Here is an 18,615-nt window from a genome sequence, read left to right on the forward strand (position 1 = left end):
TTCTGCCTGTAAAATGCCAAAAATGCAACAGTACACACACAAAACAAAATAGAATTAAATCAAATTAAAGAACGGCGCGACGGTGTTAACGATCGGTTTGGTGGTGTCGGTTTTGGTCCGCAGGTGCAGCAGGTGCAGGTGTTCGCCGACGTCCAGTGCACGGTGAACCTCGTCGGGGGCGACTCCTACCTGAACCCGGGCTCCATCGCCGCCGCCCAGAAGGGCCCCGGACCGCCGGGCCCCCAGAACAACCAGGCCCAGCAGAAGAGCCTCCTCCAGCAGCTGCTCACCGAGTGACACCACCCCCCCCCCCCTCCCCGTCACCCCACCCTCTCCAGCTCCCTTTTACCCCCACGCCCCCACCCTCCCTCCACTTCTCACGTCTACGCCTCGGTGCACCACCAAGACCCCATTCGCTGTCTCTGTCTCACCATTTTTTTTTGTTTTTTTGTTTTTTTGTTTTCGGCTGGAAGGATATGGACGTTTGGATGAGGGAGGGGTGGGCGGGCGGGGGAGGAGGGGGGGGGGTGGATTAGGGGTGTTTTTTGTTGTTGTTGTTTTTTTTACCGCCCAGTACTTTTAAGAAAGAAAACAAAGGACTCACAAGTCAGAAGGAGCAGCAGTGTATTTAAAAAAAAAAACTAAACTGAACAGAAAACAACCTGCCTGTCTAAAACTGTCTGACAACCTGTCTGTCTGCCTCAGCCTATTTTTATTTTTTTTAAAGGCAGTGTTGTCTTGCTGCTCATTCCCTCGGCGACCTACTTCCTGCTTCCTGACCCCCCCCCCCCCCCCCCTCACCTCCTCCTCCAAGAAAACAAAACAAAACAACAACCGCGACATTTGTAGTTTTATTTTTTTATTTTTTGCCAAGTTGTCGTCACTGTCAAAATCAGGGCCGGCCTTTGTGTTTTTTTTATTTTTTTTATTTTTATTTTTCTGATCAGACGGTTTCTGTCTCAACAAAACGCAGAGCAGTGCATCTTGGGAGCGTCGAGCGGCGGCGGCGTCGATCTGCACTCGGCGTTTTAAGAAAAAAATTGCAAAAAAAAACCCCGTGTGGGAGTTTTCACCCAGCGCAGCAACCTCCTCTGGCTTTTTATTTTGTTGTTGTTGTTGTTGTTGTTTGTTCTCCTCTACCTGGTCTCTCTCAGCGATGTGGGAATCTTTAAAAAGTTTGTTTTTTTTCCCCCCAGACCTCTCGAGGCGTCGTCGGGGGATACGAGCTCAGTCATCAGCTGGTTCTGGGGCTGTCGCTCTTATCCGCCGCGCCGTCCGCCGGAAGTGAGTTTTAAATTTTGTTTTCCGAGCTCGGCTTCTTCTTTTCTTCTTCTTCGACATATTATTCTATTACGTTGTTGTTCTTTGTTTTTTTTTTTTTTTTTTTTTTTTTTTTTTAAATCTTCTTGCTCTCATCATCATCATCATCTTCATCATCTTCACGATTCATCAGAACAAGCTTTTGACAAAAAGCCAGAAAGGACGGACGGCAGGATTGATGGATGTTTTGGGAGTCGGACGGGATGCTGCTCAAGTTTTTGTTTGTTTTTTTGTTGTTTTTTTGGGGGGGGGAAGGGGGGGGGGGACTTTTTAACGTGTCTTTCTTCCACTCGGAGGAGTTTTTTTATTTTTTATTTTCAAAGTATATAAGAAAAAAAAAACAATAGAAAGACTGTTATGATTATTTACCTGTCTGTCCGTCACATTTGTACCCCCCCCCCCCCCCCCCCCCCCCCCCTCCCAGCAGCTGTGAATACGGACCCCCGTCGGGTCCTCTTTCCTTTTCCTTCTGGTATCCTTCATGCTCTCTCAGCCAATCGGTGTTGGCGGCTCGTATTGTACAGAAGGACAGAAGACTTTGGGGACGAAGCTAAACTCTCTTTTCTCTCTCTTGTTGACCGCTTTCCTTTTATTTTGAAAAGAAAAGAAGAAAAAAGGTTTTATTAATCAAAAATAATGTCCTTCGATCCGGATTTCTTCTAGTAACCAGATTTATTTGTTCTTTTGAGGGGGCATCGCGATGTTGTATTTGGAAGTTATTCTGAAATGTGGAATTTGATCGACTTTTTTTTTTTTTTTTTTTTTCTCCCGACACTTTACGAAAGAAAAGAAAGGAAAAAAAAGTGCGATTTTTTTTTTTAATTTTTTTTTTAATTTTTTTTCTCGTGGTAACCATGGGGACTCGTCGTTTTTTTTGGTTTTTTTCGTGCTTTCTCTTTTTTTTTTTTAATTCTTAAGTACAATACTTTCAAAAAGAACTATTCAGACAGGACGTGTTTGTAACCGTCGTATTAAAAAGAAAAAGAAAAGAAAGCGTCACGATGTCCCGAAGTCGCGTTTTTTTTTGTGTGACTTCGGGACATCGTCCCTGATATAAATGACCGTTTTGAAGTAGAAGCTTTAGAAATAGAAGTTCTTAACAACAACAAAAAAAAAAGACGTCACGTTAAAGCTGTCGTGAAATTTGAAACCGAAAACGAGGACGGGTTGAGTCGCCAGAAAAAACAAACAAACGTCAATTATTTTGTTTATTATTTTGTTCACCTCGCCTCCTACGAACCAGTTTTATCAGCGTTGGGACTGATCAAACTGGGTGAAGACTCGCACCACTGGCTACACACACTTTGACTACTGTTGCTCAGTCGGACACTGTCTCTCGCAGCGATTTAAAAAACAAAAAAACAAAATAGACCTCTTAATGAAACACACAAAAAAATGTCCACTTCTTCCTTCTTCTTCTTCTTCAGACGACAGAAAAGCTACTTCAGCACCTCGTCAGGAAATTGCCTCTAAAAGTTCTTTACGTGACAAAATTATTGTAAAAGCGCTCGTTTTTCTTTTTTTTGTTGTTTTCTTTTTTAAATGGACTAAATTTGACGCCCTAAAACTCCAAAATTTTTGAAAAATTTTACGATGCTCGAATAAATCTGGAAAATCGTAACTTTTCGGGGTTTTTTTCCGATCCGTTAGCCGAAAACGGATTTTAATTAAAGAAAAAACAAACGTGCGGTGATTTGCCACGAAAACAATCGAGACGTTTGTTTGTTTGTTTTTTCTTTGTTATTATTTATTTATTTTTTTTTACAGATACTTCGTCGTTTGCAAACCGATAACGAGAGATAAGTATGGAAAAAAAACCTCCACCGTGTAAATATATTGTTGCCTCGATGGCCGCCGAACACGTCGGGTTAGAAACGGAAATTCGGCTTCGTTGATTCGTTGTTTAGTCTTTAAAATAACCGACAAAAGCTTTCCCGGTTTTCCCAGAATCCAAATAGAAAGTTATTTCGAGGCACTTAACGTGATAAAGTCCTTAAAAATTTAACTTTACAAAATTGTACAAAAGACTCCGACAATTCAACAATTCCCACAAAAAGAATTTTCAATTCAATAAAAGAGAAAAGCAGTTAAAGAATTTTCTTTTGTTTTTGCTCAACAAATATCTTTTAAAATTGGTAACCATAGCGACGCCTCAGATTAAAGCTTCCCTCTTCCTCCAAATCTGCTTTTTTTTTTTTATTTTATTTTTTTTGTCTAACCGACATGAAACGGTTTGTAGCGAACAGAAACTCACAAAAGTGAGGAAAAAAAAAAAAAAGAAAAGGTAAATAAACAAAATATTTAGAGTCTTTCTTTTCCCTGCACTTAAATTCTCGTTTATTTTCGGCACTTAAAAGGGCAAAAAAAACACAAAAAAACGAGGATAAAACCACAGAAATCTTGTTTCCAAGTCGTAGCTTCGTTTTTAGTCACGACTTTCCTGCGCTCCCGTTTGGCCAACGTTAAAACAATAATAATAATAATAAATACCGCGAGAAGCGAGCAGCTGCACAATGGAAGAATGTATTTTTTTAATTATTTTCTTAATTAATTATTTTCTGCGTCAGCCTCCTCTGATCAGTTCAGTTCAGTAGTGACCTCACTTTTTATTTTTATTTTATTTTTTTATGCATGGAAATAGGAATTCCTATGGAAGCGGTTTTCCTTTTATTTTATTTTATTTTAAAAAAAATTCTAAAACTCTGCGGCAAATGTGCGCTTATCTTGCAACCACACACTAAAAAAAAAAAAAAAAACAACATGCCAAATACATCCAATGCACATGTACAAAAAATAAAGAAAAATTATAATAATTTTGCAACAGCAATTTTTTTTATGCAACAGCAGTTGGATGGACCGACAGTCCCTCCTCCCCCCTCGTCACTAGTCAACCGGTACCAGGTTAGTTTTTGTTTTATTTTATTTTTTTAATAACATTTGTTTCAAGATTTTAACATAATGTATATAACAGAGAAATGTGAATATGTATTTGTTTCCGAATCGACAAAAAAAAACAAAAAAAAAGTATTGCTCCGAGTTTGTGGTAAATAACTACTCGCCTCCGTCGTCGTGTTTATTTGTTTTTGTTTTTTTCTTTAATTATTTTTCTACTTTTGAATTATCATTTTTCCGATGATGTATGTATGTATAAGACTATCAAGCGAGCGCGTCATGTATGTGTGATTAATACTGTATATCTGGTGTTCTCCAAGACGGAAAAGTGGAAGATGTCCTCGTACGCTATGTCTTTTCTTCTTTCGGCTCTTTGGGACGTCCCGCGGTTTCACCTGTGGGACGTTTCGGACGTTAAACTATGACAGATGGTTTTTAAAGCGACTGCTGAATGTGATTTTACTGGGAGAGCGAGCGGGCGAGAGAGAGAGAGAGAGAGAGAGAAGGAAGCAGTGTTGACTGGCTGTTTGTACGGGTTAATTTAAAAAGACAAACAAAGGCCATATTATTTAAGTTCTTTTAGGGGTTTTTTTTTTGTCTCTTGTCAAAAAAAGTCTAAGCAGATCTGGGAGAGTGGAGCCTTGTTTTGTTTTTTGTTTTTTTATTTTAATGGGGAAGCATTGCCTGGTTTGTTGTTGTTGTTGTTGTTTTCTAACTGTCTGACTGATGTAGCCTTTTTTTTTTTTTTTTTTTTTTTTTTTTGCATTTTTCATTAGTAAATGACCAAAGCTTCAACGTGTTTTGACGGATATCACATGCAGACCTCATCGTCACTGGACAAGACGAAATGTAGCCCCCCCCCCCCCCCCCCACATTTTTTACTTTTTTTAATTATTCTTATTGATTTTGATTTCTCACGCGCCGCTAACTCTGCATGTTCGTCCATCCCCCCCCCTCCCCCCCACACACCCCCCCCCGGCTCTTTCAACGCACTCGTCTGTCCATTTTTATTTTTTTTTATTTTTTTTACTTTAAAAAGTGCAAGTAAACAATCTGTCCCAAAGTTCGGCCGTTTTTTTTTGTTTGTTTGTTTTTTGTCGAAACGTCTCCACTTTTTTTTTTTTAGTTTTTCTTTCTTTTTTTTTTGCCAACGAGGTCTTTTTTTGAGCCTGAAGTGCTAAAATCACTCGTTTACAGGAAGAAAAAAAAAAGTCTAAAACATGGCAGCCGTTCAGCTATGCACCTTACCGAAAAAACAAACAGCATTTTTCCTCACGTTGACTTGGATTTGTAGGATTAACACCGGAGCGAGTCGCTTTATTTTGAAGTATCGAGCGTCCACGAGCAGCGGCCCCTCGGCGGGCACGTCCACATCCGATCACCTTTCTCAGCTTTTAATCTCATTCTTGAAAAGACATTTTATTCTTTTCTTTTTGTTTTCTCCATTAACTGAATACTTTATACCAAACTTGAGGTGCCTCGTGTATATATTTTCCGCAGTAAAGATTGCTCCTTTGCTGTTTAACAATAATAACCTTGTTAACCAGGGTTTTTTTAAAAACCTTTTTTCACCTTTATAGATAAAAAAAAAAAAAGTTTACTGTATAAATGACTTTTTTACACACGATAGATTAAAATCAGATTATTCCAGGAATTTGCAAATACAATCTAATTTTGCACTTTATTATCGGATTTACTTGGGAGTGAAAAGGCCATCAGAAAAAAAGAATCAGATATTTGGAGATAGAATACGTTAAACGTCCCCCGAATGTACAGAGAAGAATTTATTTTGTTTTTTGTTTTTGTTTGTTTTAGCCGTTTAATTTGAAAAACAAATGAATTTCTCAGGTTCTTTGTGAAGAACTTGGACCGCGGCGGGAAACCTACGACTCAAAACGTTGACCTTGTTTGAGACGTCGTCTCGTCTCCGTCTCTTTCACTCTGCCGACCGATCCTCAGTATAACTACTATGCTAAACTTTCTTCAGGTGACCTCCCTCCCTCCTTCTCAGCTGACGCCAGGCGTACTGTTAATACAAAAATATATATATATATAAATAAATAACCTCCTTCAGCTTGAACTCTTACGAACATTCCTGCTCACGACCATTTTGTTGTTTTGTTGTTGTTTTTTTCGTCTCCCTCGGTTTAAAAAAAACGTTCTCGTTCCGCCTAACGCGTAAAATGTTCTCAATGTTTTGACTGTACTCCACAAGTAGGATCCCGTTTTTTTGTATTTTTATTATTTACGCCCCGATCCCCCCCCCAAAAAAATACAGGATTTTTGCCGCATCACGAGAAAAATTAAAAACTCACCGTATTTTTGTTTTTGTTTTTGTTTTTGTTTGTTTCTTAACTCCCAACTCATTCCTACTTGCAGACAGTTTGAAAGTTACCACAGCATCAGTTGTCACGTGATGTCAGCGCTGCCTTATCGGGACTGAGGTTGGACATGGACGGTTCGGAGATTTTAGGGAAAAAAAGAAAGGCTCAGTATTTACTCACCACTTTGTTGTTGTTGTTGTTGTTGTTGTTTTGGGTGGGTGGGGACGGGTGATGCTTTCCCTGGAGTATTTGAGGAAAAAAAAAAAAAAAATAAAGACGAAGGTTCCGCTTTCTCCCTTGTACAAATTAATATAAATAAATATATATATGAATATATATTACACATTTTACTCTAATTTTTTTTTTTTTTTTGGTCCAGTTTTGTATATTACACTCATGTAAAGTTTGTTTAAAAAAAGAAAAAGAAAAAAGAGGCATCGGAGCAGCTATGGAAAGACAATATGAGTGACAGCGTTCATCTGGGAGAGTTTTATGCATGTTACGTTTTCCTCTTTTTCTCTCTCGTCTCTTTTACTGCCCCCCCCCGCCTCCCCCATCACTCCCCCCCTCCCCCCCTCCCTCCCGTTCAGGTGTGTAACGTGAATATAAAGAGAAAATCTACCTTTTTCTTTGAAATGTTGTAGACAATCAGTCTCAGGCCGGGTCCAGTCCCTGCAGGGAGTGAGAGCCCTGCAGGCTAATAGACAAACAAAAACTCTTCTTTTTTTTGTTTTGTTGGTTTTTGTTTTTGTTTGTTTGTTTTGACGATTCAAAACTTTTTTTTTTTTTTCTTTTTTTTTTTTGCATCTACTGGAAGTCTAAATTTTTCGGAGGTTTGTTCATTCATACGTTCGTGGCTGCTCAAGTTTACACACACACTTCTCTACTACACTCAAAACACAAACACCTCGTGCATTTGATCCCTCTGCTTTTTTTGTTTTTGTTTTTGTTGTTGTTTTTTTTTTGTTTCCAAGGTGAGGATGCCAACCTTGAGGAAATGATGCTTTGACTAACAAATCTATAACATCTATGAATGTGGGAATGCAACACATTGCAATAAAAGCACCATTTGAAATGCAGCATGTTGTCGCCGTACGTTTTTTTTTGTTTTGTTTTTTTTAGCGTCCTGAAATTGTGACGTTTTAACGAATCTTATTTACGTGAACAACTTCGCCTTTGATGGTCTTGTTTGTTTTAGAGTCTTACACTGACGGCCCAGATGAAGTAGAAGTAAGTCAACGCATCACGCCTAACAAAAAATAAATTACACACCAGAATATAGCTTTACCCAAAAATGATGTGGATTTGATTTCAATCTAGAAAGACAAAACAAAACGTGGAACTTTTTTTTGTTTTGTCTGGATTAATCTGGATTAATCTGGATTAGCGACTAGCGGCCATTTGTCACGTAGACTTGGAGCGACACTGAATTATTAATTTTGAGGGTAAGGTGTTTGTAGGTACTTTACGCAAAAATGAATGTCATTGCGTATTGTTGTCAGTTTTTTTTTTTTTTTTTTTTTAACCGATATCTTTTAATTTAATTTGTCTTTGAGCATTTCTCCCAGTTTACTCCAAATGAATGTGTTGCTGGCTAGCTATCGTCGCCATTTTTATTAGCATCTATACATACTAAGCAAAAAGGTGTAGCATGCGATTATATCAGATTTTTTTAAAACAATCAAATCAAATTACCTACAGAATATGCAAAAATAGCAGTTTTCATGGTTTGTCTATGTAATGTGATGTAGAAATATCCTCGCAAGTGAGCATGGTAACCAGCTGGCCCCGGCACATCCCATCTTGTTAATACCACCGCAAACCTCCGGAGGCGACAGCGAGTCGCTTCTTTTTGAACGGAGTGAAAAGAACGCGAAGTTTTGACGCCGAGCTTCGCGATGCTTCTTCTGGTCTGGCGAGTAAAAAAAAAAAACATCTGTTCACGCTAACGTTGGCTAAGACAATGTCAATATGTTAATTTTTGCGATTTGTTGACGCGCGATTCGCGCCGGGTGGCATTCCTGTATGTAACGCTAACAAACAAAAAAAAAAACGTACTGAAAAAGATTGTAAAGAGCACGGGTGTGTGGTTTTGCTGTGGCGGTTCTCTCGCTACGATGGTTTTGTTAAGAATGTAAATAAACAAACTGTAACGTAAAATATTGGCTTAGATTTTTTTTAGTCGTTCCACAACTCTGTCGATCCGATCTAAAACGACCGTCATCAGATATCGCAAAAGAAAAAAGAAAAGTGGTATTACAAGACGGGACGCAAATCGGACATATCGCACCTTTAACGCGGCGACAACACGCGTCTTTTGACACGATGCTGTAAATATGAACACGTTTAATTCTGTAATTTGAACATTTTCATTTCAATTTAACTACATTTAGAGAAAATATGTCTTCGGTCACATTCAAAACAAGCAGCGCTTTTATATAACAATAAAAGAGGCGACAAAGTGGAGGGGGGGGGGAGGGGCGAATTAACATTGTTAATATATATATTATACATCGTTAATAAAAAATAACATTGTTCGTCACAAGTGGCTCAACATTAGATTCCGAAAATGTCATTTCTTTGCGATGACACGGAGCCGCAAGATATATTTTACAGAGCTCGTTTTTAAACAGCTCTTCGTGGTGCAGAGTTATAGAAACAAAAACAAAAAAAGAAAAGTACAAAAAAAAAAAATTCAGTATCAAGAAAAGTTAAACACAAGTAAACAGCTTTTCTCATCACGCCTTCAAAATGTCTCCGACGTGCGTTCGCAACTGTGACATCTGTTGATTTTTTTTATTTTTTTTGAGCATTCGGTGTGAAACGTAACAAAACGACGCGAAACCAGCGGAGGTTTCGGTCTCTACAGTTTTGTCTGTTCGACGATCTTTCCGTCGCCGCTGCCGAGGGCTTCTTTGTGGCTCAGGTAGGCGGCCTCTTCGACGGGCCTCGTGGGGTTCTTGTACTCGTAGTACTCCACCACGGGGTACGTGACGGCGGTCGTCACCAGAACCGCCAGCAGGATGTAGATTTTGTACTCCAGGCAGAGGAACGTGCTGTAGGCGAAGGCGATGACGAAACCCAGCGACTCCCACATCCGGTAGTTGGCGAACGCCGCCTCTTTCTCCCGGGGGAAGAGGATGCCGTAAAGGGCTGCGAGAACGCAAACGGAAGTTAGCGTCGCAGAGGTGACGTTTTTCTAGTCGTCTTTAAATTAGTTTAAAATGTTGCTTCGTACCAAAAAAAAAAAAACATTCGAACGGACGCTTTTCATGCTCGAGCTCATAAAACTTATATCTGAAATTTTGACCCCGTTTATTCGGAGGGAAGATTGTCGTAGAAATCTCTGGTAGGATTTACAGTTTTATCAAATTTTTTCCCCCACCGGTGTCGGTGACGGTATTTTCTCACCGTTGGTCTGGGTTTGCCAGATGGCGTCGGCCATCCCCCACAGAGCGGGAAACACGAAAAAGACGGGGAGCTGGTCGGGATGAGGCCTCCAGTACAGGAGGCCGATGATGCAGGCGAAGTTGGCCAGCGCGGCTGCAAAAATAAACAGATAAATAAAACAATTAGCAGATTACAAAAATCCTGAACCCTCCAAAAAAAATTAAAAAAAGTTTTTAAAAGTAAAATCTCCGTTACGGCATCCTGTTTAAAACAACAACAACAACAAAAAAAAAACAATTTACCGAAGAAGAAGAGCGCGGCTCTGCCGGTGTGCCGAGCGAGTCGCCCGAAGAGGAAGGAGCACAGAGAGTTGGAGGCTCCGAAACACATCATGACGAAGCCGACGTAATGGATCCCCAAAGCGCATGTCACGTAGTTCTGCGTACGACACACACAAATGAGATTTTTGGTGGGCGAAGGTCAAAAGTCAAGGTCGCCGCGATCTTAATTCGACGCCCCTGCGTGGATGCGATATCTCCGGCGACGCCCGAATGGAATTTCTTCAAATGCGGCACGGTCGTTCCACGTGACCTCAAAGATGAACTGATTCAAGTTTGGCGGTCAAAGGTCAAAGTTCAAAGTCATCGTGACCTCACGGAACGTTTCGCCCGTCGGTGACGCGTCGAAAACGCTCCGATGGAATTTGTTCGAATTTGGCAAAAAAAAAAAAAAAACATTTACTTTGCACCAACGCTGACCTGATGAGGTTTCGGTGGCCGAAGTTCAAAGGTCACCTCACGTTGACTCATGCCATTTGGGAATTTCTTCAAAATGTGGACGTTCGTTATGCCTCACCAATGGACTGGTTCGAATTTGGAGGTCAAAGGTCAAAGTTATTTAAACTCATTCGACGAGCTCTCCTCACCTTGGTGTACTCCCCGGAGAGGAAGCTCTGTTCGAAGCCGCTGTACATGGTGAGCGGGATGAGGGTCAGCAGCCTCCAGTCCTTCAGGAGCCTGAACGTGGCCAAGAACGTTTGGCAGAACGGCTCCCGGTTCCCACGAAACCGGCTGGTCTGCTCCCGGTCGATGTTGTCCAGAAACACCGCCACGACGATGATGGCCAACACGCCGACGCCTGCCGCACGACAAAAAAGCGGTGAAGACGGGCGCGAGGGTGGAAAGTCCGACCGTGACGTCAGCGTGTTGATCTGATTTTATTGGAGAATTTCAGCACTTCGGCATTGAGCTCGGTAAATTTACAACAAACCCTCTTACCGATGTAGCATCCGACCAGCGTCCACACCAGCTTCTGTGCCGGCCTGGTGGTGGTGCTGTTGACACTGATATTAAGTCCACATTCGGCTGCTCCACAGGTCTGCAGCTGTTTGTCCGAGATGTCAGCTGTCAGAAAAAAAATAATAATTTTATTGTAATAAATACACCCAATCACAAGGAAATAAATAAATATGCTGCGGCCACATCAGCGTTTGTGCTGTTTGTTGTTTTTGTTCACATGAGGGAGCCTCTGGGGAAAAGAAGTAAATATTTTCTACAAAGATTCAAACATTTCCATCGTAAAATTACATTTATAATCATTAATAACAGCGAAAAGGTACAGCATGCAACAATATTTTTTGCTGTTTGCCGTTGCAATTTTGATAAAAGTTTGTGTTGTCAAATATCGTGAATGTGTTGCAGTGAAATGTTTGATAAAAGGCAAATTTGAAATAACAAATTTGATATAATAATCTCAGCTTGTTTTTTTTTTTTTTTATCTTTTTTTTGTTGAAAATACTTTTACTTATTCAAGATGTTTAATGTAAAATAACCAAAAACAGGATAAAATTTCTGTCTTGTTTTGTTTTCGTTTGAATTGTGAAGATTTTAAAGTTAAAGCATCTAAAACAAATGGCCCAATCTAAGGCGGAAATAAAACTGGAGTGAATTGCTGTTTTGTTTTGTTGCAGTGTTTACAAGAAAGGATGTTCCCGTCATCGTATAAACTGATAAGCCGGCCATAACATAAAATAAGTTACTGCCGAGTTGGCATAATCTTCTTTCAGCGCAGCACACGCCCTTTATTATTCTCCTCTGAACGTGAACCCATGAAAAGCCAACACTTCGACTTTGCTGTCTGTTGGGTTTCTATAGAAGAATCAGCTCGACGAAAAAAAATAGTATTTCACCAAAGCCTGCTCAAATAACTTGTCGTTTTCTCTACATCCTCTTCACGTGTTTCAGTTCCACTCGTCCGCCTACCGATGCTGGTGTCCTGTCCGAAGATGAGCGACGACATGAGGTTCCCCCACACGGCGGACGACTGAAAGATGAAGAAGAAGATGCCGAAGTATTGGTTGATGATGTCGGAGCCCCTCGTGCCGTCCTTGGCCTGGGCGGCCTGCCTGTTGCCGGAGATGGTCAGGTAGGTGCATTTAGCCGACCACAGCGGGGAGCCGCCCAGGCCGAGGATCACCGAGGTGGGGATGAGAGTGTACCTGTGAGAGTGAGCAAAAAAAAAAAAAAAAAAGACGGCACTTTATTTCACTTGTTAGCCTCTTGTTTGTGTTGTTGACGCGTTCTGAGGAAAACTTCTACAAATCAGACAACGAGATCTTCCTCGACAAGCGATGACTTTCTGACGGGTCGCCCACCAAATTTGGTTCAGACGCTGACGGGAAGATGAGTCGTTACCGTGTGCTTGGCGGTTCGGTCGTGACAACACTGTTGCTAGGCAACGGTAACGTGGACGGCGTCTAGAAGCCACGGAGGCTAACAATTCAGCAAGCCGGCGGGCGGGTAACGTAATGCGGGAAAGGCGAAGTCACAAAGACGAGGCCGTTGGGAAGATCGGCATTTTCCTCAGACGCAGGCTGTTATCTAAGTTACGAAGACAAACTCTACGTGACTGCAAAATTATAGCACATTGGCTCAACATCCAACGAAAAACGAACTTCCACGACCTCTGACCTTTCTGTAAACGTCAGCAAACACGTCACAACTCGTGGACTCGAGGCTGATTAAGAAAAACGTGAATTTCGACGTCGTGAATACCACAAGAGGGCGCCGTTCAGACGGACTTTTCTCGTGTACGCGGTGAATACGGTTTGAACAGCGGCAGCTGTTTAATGAAAAAAAATTATAAATAAAAAACATTTTGGAGCAACAACCGTTTTCTGAGACGGTGTTTAAACATACTGACCCAAAATTTAAAGGTCATATTTATATTTTGATGACATTTTCAGTCAAAAAGGCGCCCCTGTTTTTCAGCCCTTGACATTAATGCGATCTCAGGGTTCCCACACAATAATTTCACTTCCTATCTGCACTTCCAGTGAATTAAAAATATATTTGATTTATTTCTATTTATTCAGTAAAGTTGTGTATCTGAGCTTGTGTTAACTGATCTCAAACACAGTCTTATAACATCACCCACAAACAGGAACAGAATTATCAATAAAGCAAACAAGGAATTATAGAATATAGCTCCAAAAAAATCAAATAGGCTTCGTGCGCGTGACGGTTTAATGGTTCGATTAATTGAGATGGATTACCATCCCGGGTAGAGGTTTCCGAAGGAGTAGGACACGTAGCAGGCCATGCCGGCCACGATGGTCCATTTGCAGCCCAGGTTTTTGATCATGAGGGGAGGCAGGAACATGGAGGAGATGATGATGGAGGCGTAGACGACGCTCAGAGAGGCCACGCCCATCCCATCCTCGGCATTCAGGCTGCTCTGCACGGAGAGCGGGAAGTCAAATCGCACCAATTAGAAAACTTATAATCGTTTAAAACTGGTCAGCGTAGCATTGGGGTGCCGATTTTTTTTTTTTTTTTTTTTATTGGAAAACAAAACTATAAAATCTTTAAAACAAATAGTGAATTCAGATGCTACAAATATTAGGAAATACAGATGGATATCTGAATTTACCGCGCTGAATTCATGTTTGAACTCGACAGTAGCATCAGGATCATGTATATTTAGAATTAGGTGGGTTTTTTCAAGCCATATGTCTGTTTTAAATTCCATTAAATGATTCTACTGACAGAGTGCTCTACAGCACTGATACCTGTATCAGTATCAGTAGATCAGTGATGATTAGAAGTGACTAACGTGCTTTATGAGCACCATTTGCTAGGTTGCAAATGTAAATATTTAGTTTACTACAGGCTGAAAGGAGGTCTTTTTTTTTTTGTCCTTTTAATTGTCAGTGTCGAAATTCCTATTTTGTTTCATTGACTGCAGTGATGAAAATTTAAAAGTTCACTTCTATATTTATGGAAACATAATTCATGATAAGAGGATATAATGTTGTAATTTTGTTTTATCTTCATGGAGACTTGAGACTTAAAAAGTCAGAATACTTTTGCCGGTGCTTTGGTTTTTAATCTGCCTCTCGTTACATGATACTAAATCACAAGAACGTTCTTTTGTTTTCCTTAAATCCCTAAATAATAACAAATGTTCTAATAAACTAATAACTATAGTTGAGTCATTTCAGTTCAAAGAAAAACTGAACAAAAAAGACTGTTTAATTTTCAAATTTAGTTCAGGATGAGATAATAACTTTATTCATATTGCTACAAACTTCTTCCCAAAACATAAAAAACCAGCAGTTATATAATGCAGTGAATTATAATAACTAATAACTAAGTTTTAGCCAGCCAGCAAAAACGAAGGTTTATATTTGCTTATTTTCTTTTGTAAACAAAGCAAAAACTCTATAAATATGATGTTAAAAAGTTACAGCTTATGGTATGAATAAATATTGTAATATTATACAATTAATTAATCAAAACTGTTCCAAAATATTTTACCAAAAGAAAATGCAGACTTAAAGTTATCAAATTTAGTACATTTTAAGGTCTATTGTCTATGAATTAAAAAAACCAAAAAACTTATTTATGCCACCTTTGCATTAATAAATTCCTTAAAGTTCAATGACACTAACTCGTACGTTTTTGTGATATGGAGTTTAAAATCAACAATTAAATCTCACTTTGAGTGATAAAACTTACGTGGGATAAAAATATGTTTTATCTATATAATGAAATTATACATATATGGGCACTTCTAAATTGATTTCTCCCTTTATTATTATGAATTAAAAGAGTTTTGGTCTTCACTGTTAAGGAAAGAAAAAGAAAATAAAAATTTTTTTTGTAGAAATGTACCCCTCAACTTGACACCAACTCCTACTTTTCATTACGTCTTAAAGAATAATGAGTTAAAAACTCTTCCACCTACCTGTAAACTCTGCAGACCTCCGTAAGCCGTGAACAGCAACAGAAACCCGACCGAGACCACCAACACGTTCTTAAAGTTGCGGCTAATCATGGTTGCAAAAAAAAAAAAAAAAAAAAAAAAAAAAAACCTTTACAGATCCCTTAAACTTAAAAAAAATATAAACATGTAAAAACTCGCAGATATTTGGAGTTTTTATTTCAGGATTAATGTCACACAGCTGCTCCACGGCTCCAACAGAAAGTCAGAGGAGTCTCTCTCAGCTGAAAAGGATTGTGTCTGATAAACACACACACCAAGGACAAAGTCCAGGACACACACACACACACACACACACACACACACACACACACACACACACACACACACACACAGTGGAGCTTATCACTCGGCTTCTAAATTTTTGCGTAATTTGCTCGTGTGTCGTATCCTTTTATTCCACTCTGAATCATTAAAGGTGTTTTGATCGTAAACATTACAGGTGTGGAGCTTCTTCGGTCCGACTGCTTCCTCCTCGGGTTTTTTGGCACATCAGTCGAGACTCCTCGTACATAAAGTATACTACAGTTATTGTGGACAAATGCGGAGCAAAGGTTTATTGTGTGAGACTTTTCTCTCTTTCTTTTTTTTATAACATGATAGCTTGTTGTTTGAGAGGTTTGACAGAAACCCGAGGACGCTGCAGTAGGCTCTGTTATCTCAGCTGCGCTCGGGGCGACACCAAACATCAGGCCTCTTATCAAACACGATCAAATATGTCGTTAGGACGTGACGTCGTAACGAGACTTAATCACGTTAAACGATTATGTGGATCTGTCCACGTCAGATAAATTATCGATCGGCCGTTGTGTTCGTATGCCAGCTTAACAAGGGCAGATGTGTTTTACACACGGAGATGCGTGAAGCCAGAACTGTTCAGTTTCATCTCTGTTACTGAATTTTGCTGCTTAATTATTATTATTTATTTGTGTATAATACAACACTGCACTACAAAAAGACAATCAGAGACCAAATGCGGCCAAAGCGTTGCTATTTCACATTTTTGCTGTAGCGGACTTGCGTGTCTATTTCACGTTTTTGCTGTAGTGAAACTGTGTGTCTATTCCACGCTTTTGCTGTGGAGGACCTGCGTGTCTATTTCACGTTTTTGCTGTGGAGGACCTGCGTGTCTATTTCACGTTTTTGCTGTAGTGAAACTGTGTGTCTATTCCACGCTTTTGCTGTGGAGGACCTGCGTGTCTATTTCACGTTTTTGCTGTGGAGGACCTGCGTGTCTATTTCACGTTTTTGCTGTAGTGAACCTGCGTGTCTATTTCACGTTTTTGCTGTAGAGGACCTGCGTGTCTATTTCACGTTTTTGCTGTGGAGGACCTGCGTGTCTATTTCACGTTTTTGCTGTAGTGAACCTGCGTGTCTATTCCACGCTTTTGCTGTAGAGGACCTGCGTGTCTATTTCACGTTTTTGCTGTAGTGAACCTGCGTGTCTATTCCACGCTTTTGCTGTAGAGGACCTGCGTGTCTATTTTACATTTTTGCTGTAGTGAATCTGCGTGTCTATTCCACGCTTTTGCTGTAGAGGACCTGCGTGTCTATTTTACATTTTTGCTTCAGTGAACATGCGTGTCTCTTTCACGTTTTTGCTGTAGCGGACCTGCGTGTCTATTTCACGCTTTGCCGTGAGACTGAGGTTTGGTTTTAGTTCACAGGTTTGAACTCGTCTAGCTGTGAAAACGACGTGGCGTTAGACTTTGTCTCAAAAAGACGTGCTTCAATGAAACGTGACTAAAACGAGCGCTGAGATTCATCACCCGTGATTATCGGGAGATTAATAGTCGCTACGACGCTGACATGCCGAGTGCCGTAGCAACATCGTGAGTTTGGATCTGTTTCTAAAAGGAAATAAATATGATTGTTTATACAAACTGCAGGATTACAAAGTACAATCAGCGTTTGTCGTTTCCGTGAGCCGCTCGCCGACCTTTACACTCACACATCCTCCACAGCATCATAAAATAAAGGAAATATGCTATGACGGTGCTGTTGGTTTTATCAGAGATTTCTTTTTATAGACTTTTTATTCACTGCTCCACCCTGTTGTTCGGTCACCGTAGTGTGTCTACGTGTTTATCTCCTTTTATGAGTTTTCTGAGATGAATCTCATCTCTTGTTTGTTTAAAGTGTACATTAGTTGACTGACGGTTCAGATTGATTCAAAGTTGTTTTCAGTGGTTAAAGCTCCACAAAGGTGTTTTTTTAATATATATATATATATTGATAATCAAGCCCTTCTGTTGTTGCTATTTATTTTTTTTATTTTTTTTATTTTTTTTTTAAAGTTGCATCTTAATTTAAAAACTGGAAATTTTACAAAAAGAAAATAACAATTCTTGACAACAAACGTTGCAGCATCTGATTTGTACGTGCTGTTGCTGCCTTATTTTATATCTTATCTTATCTTATCTTATCTGTTTTATTCTGTAACTTTTATTGCTTTTATTCTTAATCTTTTTTGGAATCTATGCAGCTGTAACACGATAATTTCCCCTGGTTGTATCAATAAAGTCCATCCATCCATCCATCCATCCATAACAATAATTATTTTTTAAAAAGGCCCCTAATATTAATACTGAATCTTCATGTGCAACACAGACTGACAAAAGTCTAGTAGTATTAATGCCGATACAAATACACACACATTTAGATAGATAGATAGATAGATAGATAGATAGATAGATAGATAGATAGATAGATAGATAGATAGATAGATAGATAGATAGATAGATAGATAGATAGTAAAAGTATGAAATATAAACATTTTTAAAATGCACAGTGTATACAAATAAAATAGAATAGGATAAAAAAAATTATTTGCAGTTGTTAGTATTTGTTAAATATTTATTTATATAATTTAATGTTTGCGAAATTCCTCTGCTGCACACTGATATAAAAGACAACAAATAGACATTTTATGTGACATCACACCGACTTAAATAAGTCTTCATAAGTGCAGATATTTGGACATTACGAATCCCTCTCCTGAGGTGCACATCACCCAAGTTCATCTTTTAACTTAGCGTTTAGCATTGTGTTTATTTGGCCAGCAGAGGGAGCCGGAGTCCATTAATAAAAAAGACTCAACTCCTGCATAGATTATTTGTTTTACCGAGGAACCTCTTTATTATGTCCAGGGGGACATTTTGTTGTACAGTCAGCAGCAACACACCACCAGGCGAACAATACAAGCATAAAAACTCAGAAGAATTACACAAAATATAAAGTCAATAGACGATAAAACAAAGTTCCACCTGTATCATCGCATTTTTATGTTTTCTTTTATGTCTTACCTGGTTCAGGGTCTGTATTTTAGTCCCTTTATCGTGGGGAAGATCGTAAAAATGTGGTTCAAATTAGCTCCACCTCAGCAAGCAAAAACTTAATGCATCAG

General features: G+C 39.5%; 2 protein-coding genes across 2 annotated transcripts in view; one reads left to right on the forward strand and one right to left on the reverse strand.

Annotated features, from left to right (window-relative positions):
- The window catches only part of ncoa1 (nuclear receptor coactivator 1), a 31,079-nt gene extending 29,552 nt beyond the window's left edge, over nt 1-1,527 (forward strand). Inside the window, 1 exon segment of the mRNA XM_069172320.1 lies at nt 124-1,527. Within this exon segment, the coding sequence (XP_069028421.1) occupies nt 124-297 (174 nt within the window). The 3' untranslated portion in view covers nt 298-1,527.
- Nucleotides 1,528-8,865: 7,338 nt separating this feature from the next.
- On the reverse strand, nt 8,866-15,530 carry unc93a (unc-93 homolog A). Its single transcript, XM_069172352.1, has 8 exons — nt 15,174-15,530; nt 13,480-13,661; nt 12,188-12,423; nt 11,204-11,329; nt 10,852-11,063; nt 10,229-10,364; nt 9,948-10,079; nt 8,866-9,689 (listed from the first exon to the last, which is right to left on the reverse strand). Exons 1-8 carry the CDS (start codon nt 15,261-15,263, stop codon nt 9,400-9,402), a joined length of 1,404 nt encoding a protein of 467 aa, XP_069028453.1. The 5' UTR covers nt 15,264-15,530; the 3' UTR covers nt 8,866-9,399.
- Nucleotides 15,531-18,615: the final 3,085 nt, after the last annotated feature.

The sequence above is a fragment of the Embiotoca jacksoni genome, unplaced genomic scaffold (genome assembly GCF_022577435.1).
Source record: "Embiotoca jacksoni isolate LCO1_2020_lvr unplaced genomic scaffold, fEmbJac1.0.p SCAF_52, whole genome shotgun sequence".
NCBI lineage: Eukaryota > Metazoa > Chordata > Actinopteri > Embiotocidae > Embiotoca > Embiotoca jacksoni.